At 38.9% G+C, this 16,696-nt stretch overlaps 1 protein-coding gene across 1 annotated transcript in view; it reads right to left on the reverse strand.

The window, feature by feature from the left end:
- Positions 1-6,610: 6,610 nt before the first annotated feature.
- The window catches only part of LOC126092609 (glycogen phosphorylase), a 165,522-nt gene continuing 155,436 nt past the window's right edge, over positions 6,611-16,696 (reverse strand). The window contains exons 13-15 of the mRNA XM_049908311.1: positions 7,966-8,187; positions 7,149-7,478; positions 6,611-7,006 (exon numbers count right to left, since the gene is read on the reverse strand). Coding sequence (XP_049764268.1) covers positions 6,812-7,006; positions 7,149-7,478; positions 7,966-8,187 — 747 coding nt within the window. The 3' untranslated portion in view covers positions 6,611-6,811. The remainder of the gene's footprint in view (positions 7,007-7,148; positions 7,479-7,965; positions 8,188-16,696) is intronic.

Below are 16,696 nucleotides of genomic sequence, written 5' to 3' on the forward strand. Positions count from 1 at the left end.
TGTGTGTGTGTGTGAGAGAGAGAGAGAGAGAGAGAGAGAGAGAGAGAGAGAAGAGAGAGAGAGAGAGAGAAGAGAAGAGACAGACTGAATGACATGAAAAACTGCGGGCACCCCTGGTGAATGCAAGGGTTGTCCCAAAATATAATACCACACATGGTAATAGAGTGAAAGTAAACAAACATTCGTATTTCAGTGTCAGAGACAGAGGAACTCATTCTCAAATGTGTTAGATCTCGAACATGATACTTTTGTTGCAGTTAAGCATTTATCTCTTCTCAGAAAGTTATCCGCTGATGTTACTAATTACCATCTCTTTCACAATAACACTTCCGTCATCGAAGAGAGAACAATGTCTATGTCAGGTGTCACTTTTAAGGGCAATCAATGATATTTACTGTGAAAAGCAATCAACCCAAAAAGAACATTGTGGCAACCCCCCCCCCCTTTTCTCCCACTTTACATGACTAGTCAGACCCAAACCTCTCACCTATTTGTCAACACTGGTGGACAACCTCCTGCTTCCTACATTTAGATATTAAGTGAACCACTGTTGACCTCTTCCATAATCCCATAATGTTCTAGTTATGCAAAAGTGTTATCTGGTCCACACAATGAAATGCTTTTCTTAAAGAAAATCTCTATTATTTAGCCCTGCTAGTGTCTCATACAGACAATATTAATAACAAACTAGTATTTTCTGTCGGTATTCCTTTCCTGAGGCCAAAGCGATGGTCCGACAGTAAATTATATATACCGAGATTTATCACTACCCTCCTATTCTATGCTTTCTCAAAAACTTTTCAAAACACTGGTTGCAAAGAAATGGGCTGCTAACTATCTATGTTGTCTCTTTCACTTTTCCTATAAAGTGGTTTCACTGACAAGTATTTCAGTCTGTAAGGAAACTGACCACACATGAAAGACACATTGCACAGGTGACAGTACAGAACTAATGGATGGTGTATTGATCTTCATACACTACTTGAAATTCCATCATACCCACGGGAATCTTTACTCTTTAATACCATAGTAAGTGATTCAGTTTCCTGTAGCTGCATGTGATGTAGTTGTCTTGGAACACCAGCTTTCAAGAGTTCAATGTATTTACCTGTACCAATAAAATATTGGTTTGACTTGATGACTGTTGACAAGAAGTAACAACTCTGGTGGGTCAGTAACAGTTTAATGCTCACACAAGAGGTGCGATACATTGAGCATGCACATTCTGCCCTGGTACCTCTTTCATAAGTGTCCATATGCACTGTGCAACCCAAATAAAGTGCCACTTTTCCGAAAACTAGTTATTGTTTCCCACTGTGATGTATAAGTTTGAAATTTTGTTCAAAGGGCCCTACAGCCTTCCTCAGTAAAGGTGAAAATGCGTGGCACCCTGCAGTGTCACTCTCCAACTCATTGATGCTTCAAACTGCAAGATGTCGATATATGTGAAAAAAATGCCAGAGCTCAGCAGTTCATGCGATATGCAAGATGGGGCACTAGATTTCACCACAATGTTACTGTGGTTGTGTAACACAATGGGAATGTCATCACATCCCCTCTTATCCAAACTTCAACCCTCCATTTGACACCTCAGCAATAGAGGACAGAACCACAATACCCAGCAACCAAATCACACAGTTTTATTATTGGTGATGAAGGAAAACATTTCAGACACACCACTGCTCAAAATTGACATGTAAGGGCCTCAGGAAGCTGCATACAGGGTATCAATTAAATCATCCCCTCCCTTACCTTGGTGTGTCGATTCCCACACATTTCACAGTAAAAAGCAACAGTATGACATTCTTGATAATCTTTAATACTGCCCCCCCCCCTAAACTCTTCAACACTTCTCTAAGAACATTGTGGGCCTGCAACACAAGTGAACATGATCACACTCCTTTGGAGAGAGTGGTGAAAATTTTTGCTATGGTGTACAGGTGGAACCTCTAGGGACCCTTAAAAAGTGTTCAATGAAAGTTGAATGTGATCTGAAGCAGCAAAGGGTGTTTATACTCTATCACTCTAAAATCCTCCAGTTCAGCAACACCTTTGGTGCCACCCAAGCACTTTTATTGGGCACTTTACAAATGTCCCTAGATACAGACCACCATTCACCAATTTCAAGGTGCCAGTATGACCGGCATCCCTTTCCGCACCCCTTAGATTTTGCATGCTGCCAGCAGGTGATAGTTCAGTGATGTGTCGCCACTTAGCCGTGCTGTGTCAAATGGTTGCCTGTCACATCAGCACCAAGGAATTTGTGAACAGCTGTCTCTGTACAAGGATATTTTTAAAGTGCCAAACGAAGGTGCACAGATGCACCGAGGGTGTTACCAAAGTGAGGTTTCTTGGGCGGACCCTTTGCCACTTTATTCAAGCCTGATGACGTCACACTAGGGTGCAAAATGAGGAGGCTGCAAATATATAGACACCTTTTGCTGCTTTTGATCATGTTCATACTTTATTGAATGGTTTTGAAGGGATCCTAGTGGTCCCACCCTGTGTACCAGAGAAAAAATTGTGGTTGCACCACACTCCAAAGGGGTCAGCTAACGTTCAGTGGGACTGCGACCCCACGATGTCCTTGGTAAAGGTCTGAATTGCCTGGGGGTGCCAGCAGTGTTGAAAGTTGTCAGGAACATTGTCCTGTTGCTCATCGCACTGCAAACTGTTGTTTTTGACCATGAGATGTGTGGGTTCAAATGGCTCTGAGCACTATGGGACTTAACATCTATGGTCATCAGTCCCCTAGAACTTAGAACTACTTAAACCTAACTAACCTAAGGACATCACACAACACCCAGTCATCACGAGGCACAGAAAATCCCTGACCTCGCCGGGAATCGAACCCAGGAACCCGGGCGTAGGAAGCGAGAACGCTACTGCACGACCAAGAGCTGCGGACGAGATGCGTGGGAATCAATGCCCCAAGGGAAGCGGTGGTTTCATTGACACCCTTTATAGCACTCCCTGACGCCATTTCATGTGGATTATGAGCTGCAGTGTGTCTGAAATGTTTTCCTAGGCCACGCATGAGAAAACTGCACGATTTTAACGCTGTTTATCTTGGTTATGACCTCCATTGTAGAGGTGCCAAGAGAAGGGGGTTAAATGTGGTTGATAGGGGCTATAATGAACTTCTCATCATGTAACATGTCAACAGTGGAATTTGTAAGAATTGTGGTGAAATTTGGTACCAATGTGGCATCTTTAACCCACCTTACACCTCACGAGAAACTGCTGAGATCCAGCCTATTTTCACATGTGTCAATACTTGTTTGAAATGTCAGTAAGCCCAAGGTTGACACTGCAGAATGCTCACCTTTTGCACCATTACAGAAGAAGGTTGTATGCACCTTTGAGCCAAATTTCAAACTTCTGCATTGCAATGTGACAACTATGGGGGTTTCAAAAAAATTAACCCTTTAAAATTCCACTGCACAACACAATTTTGTTCCGAGAGCTCCTTGTTCTCTTGGCATAATTTTAACCTGTCTGATGACATTCCTCAGAACTTCAAGATACTGTCTGTTGTGGAATTCTCTTACCAGGTTCCAACTTTCTGTCATAATATTATACAGCTCCCATTTCCTCCTACATGATATTCTAATTCCATTAGTTATACAAATCAGTTCATTAGTACTACATATATGCCTGCTCTTCGTTTAGTATGAAAGAGGTGTTACAGAGAGTGATAAAGGCTTGAAGGAATATATTATATTTGTTGTTCAAATTGTGTGTGTGACAGACTTCTCGCCAAATTAGTCCTTCGAAGCTGCCTTTAGATGTTTACATTGCAAATGGATTTATATATCTAAATCTTCTGTTTACTACTTTGAAACATGACTGGGTTGATCCTTTTGGTAATACTACCTACACATTCTGTTGTAACATGCTATTTTTAACTTTCCTCACAATATTCATCAACTAGAAAACTATCTATGAAGATATTATCCGATAGTGCTGCTATTTCCTGAACTTTATTTGTTAACTATCCTGTCTAGTGGGTTGTGAGATCCAAGTAAATTCACTAACAATCTTTCCTCTAGAGACTCAGTCAGAAAACTTACATTGAAATCACCACAAAAAATTAACTTAATGACTTTCTTTAGAACTGAGCATTGTGATGTGTGAAGTCTGAAATGGATGGAGCTATAGAGGCTTGGAATGAGAAGCTTTCTTCCTTAAAAATTTCTTTGTTCTTTGCTGCACAACTTTTAAGTATTTGGTCATTGCAATGTCTTGATAGGTTAACTCATTTTTGTAACATGAGAGAGAACATTTGGCATAAATGGCCACACCTCTCTTTTGCAATGAACTCCTTGTAAAGAAATCAAATAACATACACATCACCTTAGCATTTCTTTGCTACGTAAATAACGATGAGATACAAATAATGTAAGTGTCAATATATACAAGCAATTTATTTACTTTGCTTTTAATTCCCCTAATATTTTAAAGAAATACTCTCACTCCACCTTCTGACTTGCATTCCCCATTTATTGAATTTTCTTTCATCATTAAAGGAAACTTCTTCAAGCAGTTATACTTCCTATCTGAATTCACATAAAATACTGGTCCTTGTACACATTATCAACAGGCTTTAGCCTTGAGTGAGCCCAAATCCACCTGCTATACTGTCACTTATTGGCTTCGCCCACCATCCTTTTCCCCTGTTCAGGAGCAGACCATGTTTAATGTAGTCAGACCTATGGATACCTCTACTGGCACCATCAAATGGTGACGCTGGCAACTACAGGACACTCCTGTCCATATGACTGAAAGTTGGATAAATCTATTACTCAGCATTCAAAATGAAACTGTCTGAGCATGTTCTCTTACAATAGCCTTACTGCCAGTTCCTACTTCTCCATCCTCCTGCTCCATAGCCTCTTCAGTTCTTGTCGGGCTTTCTCTAACTGTGCCTGAAGGGCACATATTCTCTCTTCCTGCTTGACTATTAAAGTTTATTCCTACTATACGTCCAGCAGTTTCAGGAGAGGGCCTCTCTTACATTCACTCTGGTGAAACTACTTACTGCATCTGGTGCAGCACATATGAAGTCCTATCTGAAAAAATACATGTTCACTAGATGAACAAACTGAACTGACCCTTTGTACAACACAAATGCTGGTTTTATGTTTTTATTCAGATCTCTTTTCCATACAGCAAATACAAAAATTAGTATTATAACTTAAATGTACAACAGAAGCATGCATTCACGCAAGTCATAAATTACTAACATGCAAAAACCCAATAAAATAAGGAATAAGTTAATTGTTATAAAATAGTTCCACATGTCTGAATGTATTACAGGATGGCTTCATTTACATTCAGTATGTACAGTTATGTTATCTCCAGTACTACCATACGTTATAGTGAATTGAAAACAAGATGATCAAATAACCAGTATGAAAATTTATGGTATGAGATGAACAATGTTTTCTTTAATTGAAGCAAAATGTTGAGAAACAGTGGAAGACAGAATAGTATAAAGGAAAAACAGATGAAGATGGTTTACATAGTTGATGCCATGATTTGGAATGGGATAACTACAATGGAATGGCATAGAACTTCAGCAATATGAATTATAAATCTAGTTTTTAATGCAGTTACAATGTTGCCTGAGTTGTCAGGGTTGGAGCTTAGGCTATGCACTGGGCCACTGTTGCATACTAGTATCTGCTCAAGGTTTCATATGGAAGGGGAAGGGGGGGGGGGAAGAGGACAATAATGAGCACTACATCCACTGTCTTGTGGACATTGCGATTACAATGACAATCATACCAAAGTATGCATTCAAACCTTTTACTTACTTCATGTGTTTTTACACCAAGCCGTACTTTGTACTGGGTTTGTAAAATGCTTGAGCAGCAGTAGTCCCAATTTTACTAATGAGCTTCAGCAAAAGGAGGATCACTTTTGTTGTAGTTAAGACATTGCATTGCCAATGGAAGGATTAGAGGGTAAAATTTTCAAAAACCTGAAATTTTCTGCTATACATCAACGACCATCAAATGAAAACTGGAAGAGCTTGCTTGGACTAATTTCTCATAGAACATATGAGTAGACAATTTCTCTAAAACAACATCAGAATTCCTTTTCATAATGTTACTATCCTACCTGGATTTTCCATTGTTAGAATATATTATTAAGCTGCCATACCTACATGAAACAGTGTATTTTCACCGGAATATAAAAAACACCCCGCACAGAAATGAAATGTAATAGTTTTTAGCATATCACTAATTACTTTTCTGAACAGTTGTTGGAAAAAAATTTGTTCTGTAAATATGTTTTTATCTAATTTAATACAAGAAGTTTCCTAAAATTACATTTATTTCATATTGTGAAGAAGATTGTATTATTTACATGTGCAGGCTGAATTTCATGGAGCTTATACTGGCAGTGAGCAGTAATAATACAAGTACTATATTAAAATACTTAATATTTGTTTAAAAAATTCAGTTTATAATTAAATTTGTCATTGGTTGTACTGTAAGAGGAAGACAGCTTAAAACATTCTTTCTACACACTCCAAATTTTAATGCCCAGCCAGCCTGTTATAACACGCTACTGATATATGCAAAAATAAATAAAAATAAAATTAAATTTAGTTTACTTTTATTTCTGAAAATAGCACAATGTATTTACATGATGTCAGCACTCTTATACACACAAGAGTCTTTCAGTGGCAGACCTGCCCAGCAAAGAAATGTTCTTTTCTTTACAGTAAGCGCACTAAACATTTCTTGCACACAGCAGCAGAGTGTGCCACACAGAAACGGTCTTTTCGGAGGCAGCCATTCTACTTCTTAGCTTGTTTGGAGGGTGCTTCTTTGGCAGCATCCTCTTCACGTGGTTCATGCGGTGCTGGAAGTTTTTCCCAACTGGGTTCCACACCCCAAATTTCTCTTGCATATTCTGCTATTGTGCGGTCACTTGAGAACTTCCCAGATGAAGCAATATTGTTTATTGCCATTTCTGTCCACTTGCTCTGGTTCTGGGAACAGAACAGTGAATTAACAACAATGGTGACAATGATAATCCGAGAAACATAGATTTATAGTCATGATACGTTAAGTTTTCATACATAGTATCTTCATCTTGAAGAGATTTTTAAGTGTATCAAGCCTGTCACATACCTGGTACACTTCACCAACTTTTTCTTGGCACTTAATATATGCTTCATAGTCAGCTAACAAATAGAACCTGTCATACTTCATTAGCATGTCAGCAACATCTCTGAACTCGTCAGGGTTGCCAGGGCTGAAGAAACCATTCTGTATCTGATCAATACACTGCCTAATTTCAGGGTTACTATTATAGTAATCGTAAGCATTGTAGCCACGCTTCTTCAGTTCTTCTACTTCATCAACAGTCATGCCAAAGATGAAAATATTATCACGGCCCATCTCTTCTGCCATTTCTACATTTGCACCATCTAATGTGCCAATTGTGAGAGCACCATTCAACTAGAAAATGAAAATAGTACACCATATAATGTATTATTTTGGCCTGCTTTAACACAAACATACAACTTTACAGCTGTTTATGGATAAAATCAATGGTGAGTTTGAATAGAAATATGTATATTAGTGATGGCGAAAAGATATTTTACACTCTGAAACATGTGAATCGTTATTCAGTTATTCACTGTTCTGCTTACATCTTGGTATAGAACTACTTGAATTAACAGTGCTGTGGCCAGCTGTATGTTATGCTATTAAAAATCGGCACGATTGCCACTCGCACTATAATTTGACATTTACTCATACAGTTCAATGAAACCTCCTAATACAATTTAAAAGGCAAAAGTCATGCCCATCAACTGAGAGAATTTACCAGGGTTGACATAATGAGAAAATAAAAGCCTTCTATTTGTCATTTTCGAACTTCATTCTTTATACTTAATCAGTCATACTGGGGTAGGTGTATTGTTTGTACTTTGTCTACACTCACCATGAACTTCATGTTCCCGGTTCCTGAGGCTTCAGTGCCTGCTGTGGAGATTTGTTCACTCAGATCTGCTGCTGGCATTATTCTTTCTGCCAGAGTCACCCTATAATTCTCCAGGAAGATCACTTTTAGTTTGTCACCAATAACAGGATCATTGTTCACAATATTACCAACACTGCATATTAGTTTGATAATCTTCTTTGCCATATAATAACCTGGAGCAGCCTATGAAAAACAAACAAAAGCAGAGTTCACAAGATGGAACAGTTTACATACTCTTTTGGTTTCATGTTCAATGACTTTTTTTTAAAGATCTTATGAACTGCGCAGAAATAAATCTTCTTTTCCCCATTTGGTATCTTTCTCAGGTTCATATTTGAACAAAGAAATACATCATAGAGAAGTTATATTTCTAGGAATGTGTACCTCAGAGCTTCCCCATTCTTTTATCAGCACATACCACATAAGTAAGTGTAATAAACTATTTGTTTACACACATGAAGTAATGGCTTTACTGCAAATATTTCATTTGTGAAAATGATGTTGTCATTCATATAGATGGACACTGGGTGTAAATGATATAACTAAGCAGAAGCTGTAATTGTCAATGTTGTGTTGCCCATTTATGTTTCAGACATGATTAATAAATATACATTGGTGTCCAAAAGTGAAGCAACAAACCACTATTTCCCTGTTCTGTGCCCAAGTCATGATATAATCATACCAACTATCAACAAATGTCCTTACAATCATGTTCTGCACCGAAGATGGCACTCTGGTCAACGGATAACCATGCGAGCAATGACAATAGGGCACCCGTCAAACGGGGTAGTACCTGTCCACAATCACAATGTACTAAGTCACAGATGGTGCAGGATGGGACAGGAAAGACACCTACTAGACTCTCTCCATTGGAAAGCCATAGGAAGAAAGGAAGTAGGACAGTTGCAAACTGATTTGGACCAATGGCTTAATGTGAATCGTTCTGTTGTTTCTTGGATGTGGCGACAGTTTTGAGAGACCAAAATTGTATCCCAAAGACCTGGGCGGGGCTGACCATGTGTGACATCAGAAAGAGAGGACCGTTACTTGGTTGTAAGGGCACAACGGTACCACCTTAGTACTGAACAACAACTGGGATCTGATCTAGCAGCATTTTCTGGACACGTTGGATCGAGGCATACGGTGTAGAGGAAGCTTTGGAAGAGTGGCCTTTATTGTCGGAGACTTGCTGTGAGTGTACCTTCGACATCTCTTCTCAGGAGGGAACATCTAGAGGGGAGTTGTCAACATGCCACCTGTATGGTTGAAGAATGAGCCAATGTTCTTTCACAGGTGAGTCCTGATATGGTCTGGAGAGTGATTCTCAATCGATTCGCCTCTAGAAGGAATGTGGAACACTATTTTGAGATCCAAACTTTGTGGAAACAAACTGATGTCGAGTAGGGTCCATAATGGCATGGGCAGGGATTATGTTTACCACTCGAACAGGTCTTGAGGAAATTGTACAGGTGAATCGACAAGGTTTAACTGCTGTCAGGTATCGTTATGAGATCTTGGGACCTCATTTGCTGCTGTTGTGAGGTGCTGTGAGCCCAGACTTTGTACTGATGGACAATAATGGTCAACCTCATTGAGCACAGGTGGCTGATGTTGTCTTGGAAATTGGACATATTGTGTGCATAGCATGGCTTGCTAGCTCTTCTGATTTGAATCCCATAGAGCATGTTTGGGTACACTGTGGAGACAGGTTACATCATGTCAGCATACACCAACCACTCCCCAAGACTTGCAAGCAACTCTGCAGGAAGAATGCAGGTTATTGCCTCAACATGCGATTGATGACATCATTCACTGCATGTCCCATCATTGTCAGGCCTATGTTGCTGCCAGAAGTGGTCACACTCCGTACTGAGCACACCAATCAGTTGCTGGAACGTGTGAGCAATGCTGATAAGTTGGAAAAAAATGAAGAACATTTTTGTCTACCATTACACATATTGCAATTGTTTACGTTCTGTATTTTTTACACTGTTTCTACTTTACTGTCATCTATTTAAACTGTTTTCTGGCAAAGTAAATGCAACCTTGCAAAGTTTTCATTTGTGCTTCAATTTTGGACACCAGTGTACTTCAAATAACACGATTTACGTAAGTATCAGATTCATAAAATACGTTGCCTATGTTTCAATTAAGTTTTTAATAACAGCCACAAGTTGCACTTTTTTCGCTCTTCAAATGTACAAGAGCATCATCAGAATATACAGTTTAAAGTTGGCTGACAGCATTAAAGATTGCATTTAAAGTTCGCTGACAGCTCTAAAGACTAAACTGGCTGTATTGTAGTACTATATTTAAAGTACAGTAGTAGATTATGCCACTGACAGCATCCAAGATTAAATGGAAATGCCTGTTCTTGCTAAATCTTTGAATTATTCAGTTCTTTGAGGTGCATCATACGTGTTAGTTATATCTCACAGCCATATTGTACAGCAAACAGTGTGCTGCTGGTCTTCATTCTTGATACAAATGTTACAGAACTGATATGTCAGTGGTCAATGTGACAGTAGTCACAACATTCAATTGCTCCTGATGAAGATGGAGAAAGCTCAAGATTTTTGCCCAGATGTGACATACACGTAAATAAAAAATGTACAGGTTTGTCTGCCAGTTGAAACAGTAAATTTTTTATCCAAAATAAACAAATGAACAAGAACTATTGCTGTATTATCAGAATCAGAGCCCTTCTGAAAAGTCTGGTTATTTAAACCTGCAGTAGTTGTGTGTGGACTGGCAGTCCATATGGATGATTTTTTTTTTCTTTCCTTTTAATCTCGTTGGACCTAAGAACCACTTGATCTGTGAACCTTCCTACAATCAGCAGTACTATGCTACTCCTTTGTGTCATTTGGACTGGAGCAGTGGTGGTGGAATGGTTTACAGTCCCGTGCAAGCAATGGTGTTACCTGAGTAATAGTAAAAGGTATGCTACTATTGTCATATTATTGTTAATTTTCAAGGTGTTTCTTATTATTGGAGTGTTACTTTCTGCTAGTTACATTGTTTTGTTAGGTTCAGGTTAGTTACTTACTTTATTTATTTATTTTGCAGAATGGTTGCATATGAAAAAGTCTGAAAGAATTAGAAACTTGCTTGCTGAGGTTTTGGCAGAGAGTGATCATGAAGGTGACTTTGATGATGGATGTGAAGAAAGTGTAGATAAGGCATAGGAGCAACCTGAAAATTCTGATACAGAACACGAGGTGTCTGATGGCAAAGACACTATTGACAATATCAAAAATGATCCAGTGTATGTTGGAAAAGATCAGGTTACAAAATGGAATAAACACGAACCTTCCAAAAATGATACCATAATCCATGTTCCTGGTGTAAAGTCTACTCTAAAACATCTGAAAATGCCAATTGAAATTTGGAAGCATATTTTTTACTGATGATATTATCAGCACAATAGCAGAAAAGACAAGCCTGTTTATTGAGCCCCAGAAGGGTAAATTTTCCAGAGACAGGGACTGCAATGCTATGAGTGCAAGTGACATTCAAGTTCCAATAGGTTTGCTGCATTTGGCTGGAATGATGAAGGCTAACCATCCAAATGCAGACACTCTATGGAAGATTGATGTCACAGAGGTAGAAATTTTCAGGGTCACCATGTCACTGTCTAGATTTTGCTTCCTTCTCAGCTGTCTGCAATTTGACAACAAGTTGACAAGAGACTGAAACATGTCAAGTTAGCTCCAATACAAAACCTTTTGATATTTTTGTCTAGAATTGCATAACAGCATACACTCCCTTTGAATACCTCACGATCTAGGAGAAGTTAGAGGCATTTTGAGGCAATTGTCGGTTTAGACTGTATATACCCCGCAAGTCAAACAAATACGCAATAAAAATATTTACCCTTTCTGAGGCCAAAATGTATTATGCCCTTGATATGGAAGTACATGTTGAAACAAAACCAGAGGGGCCATATTATGTAAGTCTCTGTAGTTCAGAGACTGTCTACCTCCATCAAAGGAATTCACAGGAATATCACAGTGGATAACTGGTTTACCAATCTTCAGCTGGTTGAAACACTAAAAAAAAGATTTTTGGCTAACTTTATCAGGAACCACATGAAAAAACAAAAAGGAATTGCCACGTGAATTCACAAAGCCAAGTAAGCATCCAATGGGTTCAAATATGTTTGCCTTCAGAAAATCTTGCAGTCTTGTAACATGTACTGCTAACAAGGGAACCTCCCCATCCCACCCCCCTCAGATTTAGTTATAAGTTGGCACAGGGATAGGCCTTGAAAAACTGAACACAGATCAATCGAGAAAACAGGATGAAGTTGTGTGGAACTATGAAAAAAATAAGCAAAATATACAAACTGAGTAGTCCATGCACAAGGTAGGCAACATCTAGGAAAGGATCAGCTTCTGAGCGCCGTGGTCCCGTGGTTAGCATGAGCAGCTGCAGAATGAGAGGTCTTTGGTTCAAATCTTCTCTCGAGTGAAAAGTTTAATTTTTTATTTTCAGACAATTATTAAAGTTCAGGCACTCAAACATAATCAACTTCGCTCTCCAAAATTCCAAGACATGTTTAGATTTGCTTGGACATATGCAGGATTTGACGGTCTACACATGGAAACATTTGAAAACGAAAAAAAAAAAGATGTTTTGACAGAGCACAGGGAAAACTGTGCGACTGTGAAACTGTTGCATTCATTTGTTGCAGTTTATGTGACAAACTCTTATGTTTTCATCACTTTTTGGAAGTGTATCACATCCACAAGAAAACCTAAATCGGGCAAGGTAGAAGAATCTTTTTACCCATTCGCCAAGTGTGCAAGTTAGGTGGGTCGACACCATATTCCTGTCATGTGGCGCACATGCCGTCACCAGTGTCGTATAGAATATATCAGACGTGTTTTCCTGTGGAGGAACCAGTTGACCTATGACCTTGCGATCAAATGTTTTCGGTTCCTATTGGAGAGGCACGTCCTTTCATCTACTAATCGCACGGTTTTGGGGTGCGGTCGCAAAACACAGACACTAAACTTATTACAGTGAACAGAGACGTCAATGAATGAACGGACAGATCGTAACTTTGTGAAAATAAAGAAAGTAAAATTTTCACTCGAGGGAGGACTCGAACCAAGGACCTCTTGTTCCGCATTTGCTCACTCTAACCACGGGACCACGGCGCTCCGCAACTCACATTGTCCTTGATGTTGCATATATTGCACATGGACTATCCAGTTTGTATATTTTGTTCATTTTTTCATAGTGACACACAACTTCTTCCTGTTTTCTCGATTGATCTGTGTTCAGTTTTTCAAGGCCTATCCACTGCATCAATTTATAACTAAATCTGAGGGGGGTGCGATGGGGAGGTTCCATTGTCAGAAAGGCAAAAATCTTGTACAGTTATAGGGTCTCCACCATGATGAGAGTGCTGATGAAGAGACAGGCAAAGCAGAAATGATAGTCATGTGTAACAAGACGAAAGGAGGTATAGACATGTGTGACAAGTTGTGTGCTGTCTAAAATTGTGCAAGACACACTTGCTGATGGCCTATGGTCATATTTTATTCATTACTCAATGCTGGAGGCATCATTTCTTTAGTGATTCATGCTGCCAACAACCCAGCCAGCTGCACTCCACAAAGAGATTTTCTGCACCAGTTGTCTTATGAGCTTGTTACAGAACACATGTGAGTCCGAGCTGCCATGAGTACCATACTGTCTAATATTCCTTCAAGGATTTGTGAAATTTTCCTAATTGGGGTGAAAGCAAGGCCCACCAACTATGGTAACAAACAGAGAGGACATTGTGTATACTGTGACAGGAGAAAACAGACCTACCAGGTACAGCTGCTGCTAATAAGTAAATATCTGTGTTTGGAACATGCATGTGTTATTTGTTCAGAATCTTTAAAACACAGAAGACTGTGACTGAACTGTGTAAACTGAAAGAACTGTTGCAACCAATGTGTGCCTATCATCCTGTTTACGATATTATTAAACATCTTTTTCATATCCACACAAATATTGTAACATATTTGGAGACTTAGTATTTCAGTGGAACTAGACAGAAAAAAATATACCTTTATAAAAGGTATGTACTTAGTACATTAAAATCAAACATAGTAAACAGCATATTCTCATTTACTTTGTTGATTTGCACTTTTAAATTTGTATGTATCGCCAAGTGGACTAAAAGACCGCAGTGACTACTGATGGTACTAAACACTGTGCAACTACTGCAGGTTAATATGGGTTTATTTGTACAACTGACAGAAATATATTTGGAGTAGGCATGGCACTTACTGGTATGGTGCACTGCCAGTCTTTGGCTAGTTTCTAGGTGGTTTCTTGAAAGCCCTGTCAAGAATGGTATGCTGGCTCCCTTATTTATGAAACTATATGCATGGTGAATCCAAATGTTATCATCAAATTTCCAGGACTCAATCAGGAGATGCTCGATTTCCTATGCCTCCACATGAGCCCTAATTTTTCCTGCCTTTGTCTTCATGGTTCTTAAGCGAAATAAATGTTGGTGGCTGTAGAATCATTCTGCAGTCAGCTGCAAATGGCTGTTCTCTAATATATTGTATTCTCTCCAAGGATTCCAATTTGAGTTCACAATGCATCTCCCCAACTCTCACATGTTGATAGAACCTACTGGTAACAAATCTAGCAGCTTGCTTCTGAATTGCTTCCATGTCTCCCTTTAATACAATCTGGTGGGGTCTCAAACACTCAAGCAATGCTCGAGAGTGTTGCACAAATGCTCTGTAAGTGGTCTCCTTTGTAGATGAACTACACATTCCTTAAATTCTCCCAATAAATCAAAGCTGACCATTCACCTTCCCTACTACTGTCCGTATGTGCTCATTTTATTTCATATCGCTTTGCAACATTACATCTAGATATTTAATTGTCACGACTTTGTCAAGCAGGACGCCACTAATACTGTATTTCAGCATTATAGGATTGTTTTTCCTACTCGTTCATTAAATTAGATTTTTCTACATTTACAGCAAGCTGCCATTCATCACATGAAATAGAAATTCTGTCTGTCATCTTGTATCCTTCTACACTCATTCAACAATACTTTCCCATATTCTACAGCATTATTTGGAAAGAGACACAGATTGCTCCTCATCCTGTCCTCAGATAATTTATATATAGGGTGATCCAAAAGTTAATTAATATTTGAAAATTCAATTCTTCACACAATAATGTAGGTACAGAGGTAAAAATTGACACACATGCTTGAAATGATATGGAGTTTTATTAAAACCAAAAATGTACATGAAACAGCCAAGAGATGGCACTTCAGATGATACAAAAGCAATAATTAGCACAACAATTAATATGTAGCAAAGATTTTGTTCCTTATAACAAATGCTTAACATTTCACCAACATTCATTAACAATACCTGTAGCTGAGGGACAATGTTGTGAACAGTACTCTATAGCATATCAGCAGGTATGGTGAGTTATTTCCATTAGATGTTGTCTTGTTAACATCCCTAGTAAGGTTGGACGGTCACAGTGCACTTGCAACTTCAGGCAGTTCCACAACCAATAATCACACAGATTGAGGCCTAGGGTCTGGGAGCTCAAGCACGATGGACATGGCAGCCCAGCATGCAAGCCTCAACAAACGATATGCACAAAAGATCTTTCACACATGTAGGAATATGGGGTGGAGCATCATTCTGCATAAAAGTTGTATCTTCCAGCAGGTGTTTCTCATGACAGTCCATGTTTGACATGATTTTCATGCGGCCTCACTGATGTGTTGCTGTCCAGCACCATCTTGTGGCCGGTTTTTGTATTTGTTTTTGGTTTCAATAAAATCCCGTGTCAATTCAGGCACATGTGTCAATTTATACCTCTCTACCTACAGTGTTTCGTGTTTTAGTGCATTTTCAAATGTTAACCGACTTTTGGGTCAGCCTGTATATAGAGAATAAGAGTTGTCCCATCACACTTCCCTGGGGCACTCCTGATGATACCCTTGTCTCTGCTGAACACTCAACATCAAGGACAATGTACTGGGTTCTATTAAATAAGAAGTCTTTGAGCAATTCACATATCAGAGAATCTATTTCATATGCTCAAACCTTTGTTAATAGTCTGCAGTGAAGCATTGTGTCAAACTGTTTCTGGAAATCTAGGAACACACAATCCGCCTGTGCCCTACATTCATAGTTCACAGGATATCGTGGGGAAAAAGGGCAAGCTGAGTTTCACTTCAAAATACTTTCTAAATCTGTGCTGACTTGTGGACAGAAGCTTTTCTGTCGCAAGGAAAATTATTGTATTTGATCTTAGAATATGTTCAATAATTCTGTAGTGTACTGATGCTAAGCACATGGGTCTAATTTTGTGGGTCCATTCTCAAATCCTCCTTATATACAGGAATCGATGGCATTTTTTTTCCAGTCACTTGGGAATTTGTGCTGGGTGAGAGATTCCTGATAAATGGAAACTACGTAAGGGACTAAAGCTGTTTAGTATTCTCTGTAAAACCAAACTGGGATTATATCCAGACCTGTGGAGTTATTTGTTTTCAAGTCTTTCAGTTGACTCTCAATGTCAGGGATGCCTATTTCTATTTCCTATATATGGAAATCTGTGTGATGGTCAAATGATAGTATGTTAATGTGATCCTCCTCTGTGAATGATTTTTTGAACATTAAATTTAAAACTTCAGGTT

This window comes from Schistocerca cancellata, chromosome 7 (genome assembly GCF_023864275.1).
Source record: "Schistocerca cancellata isolate TAMUIC-IGC-003103 chromosome 7, iqSchCanc2.1, whole genome shotgun sequence".
Taxonomy (NCBI): Eukaryota; Metazoa; Arthropoda; class Insecta; order Orthoptera; family Acrididae; genus Schistocerca; species Schistocerca cancellata.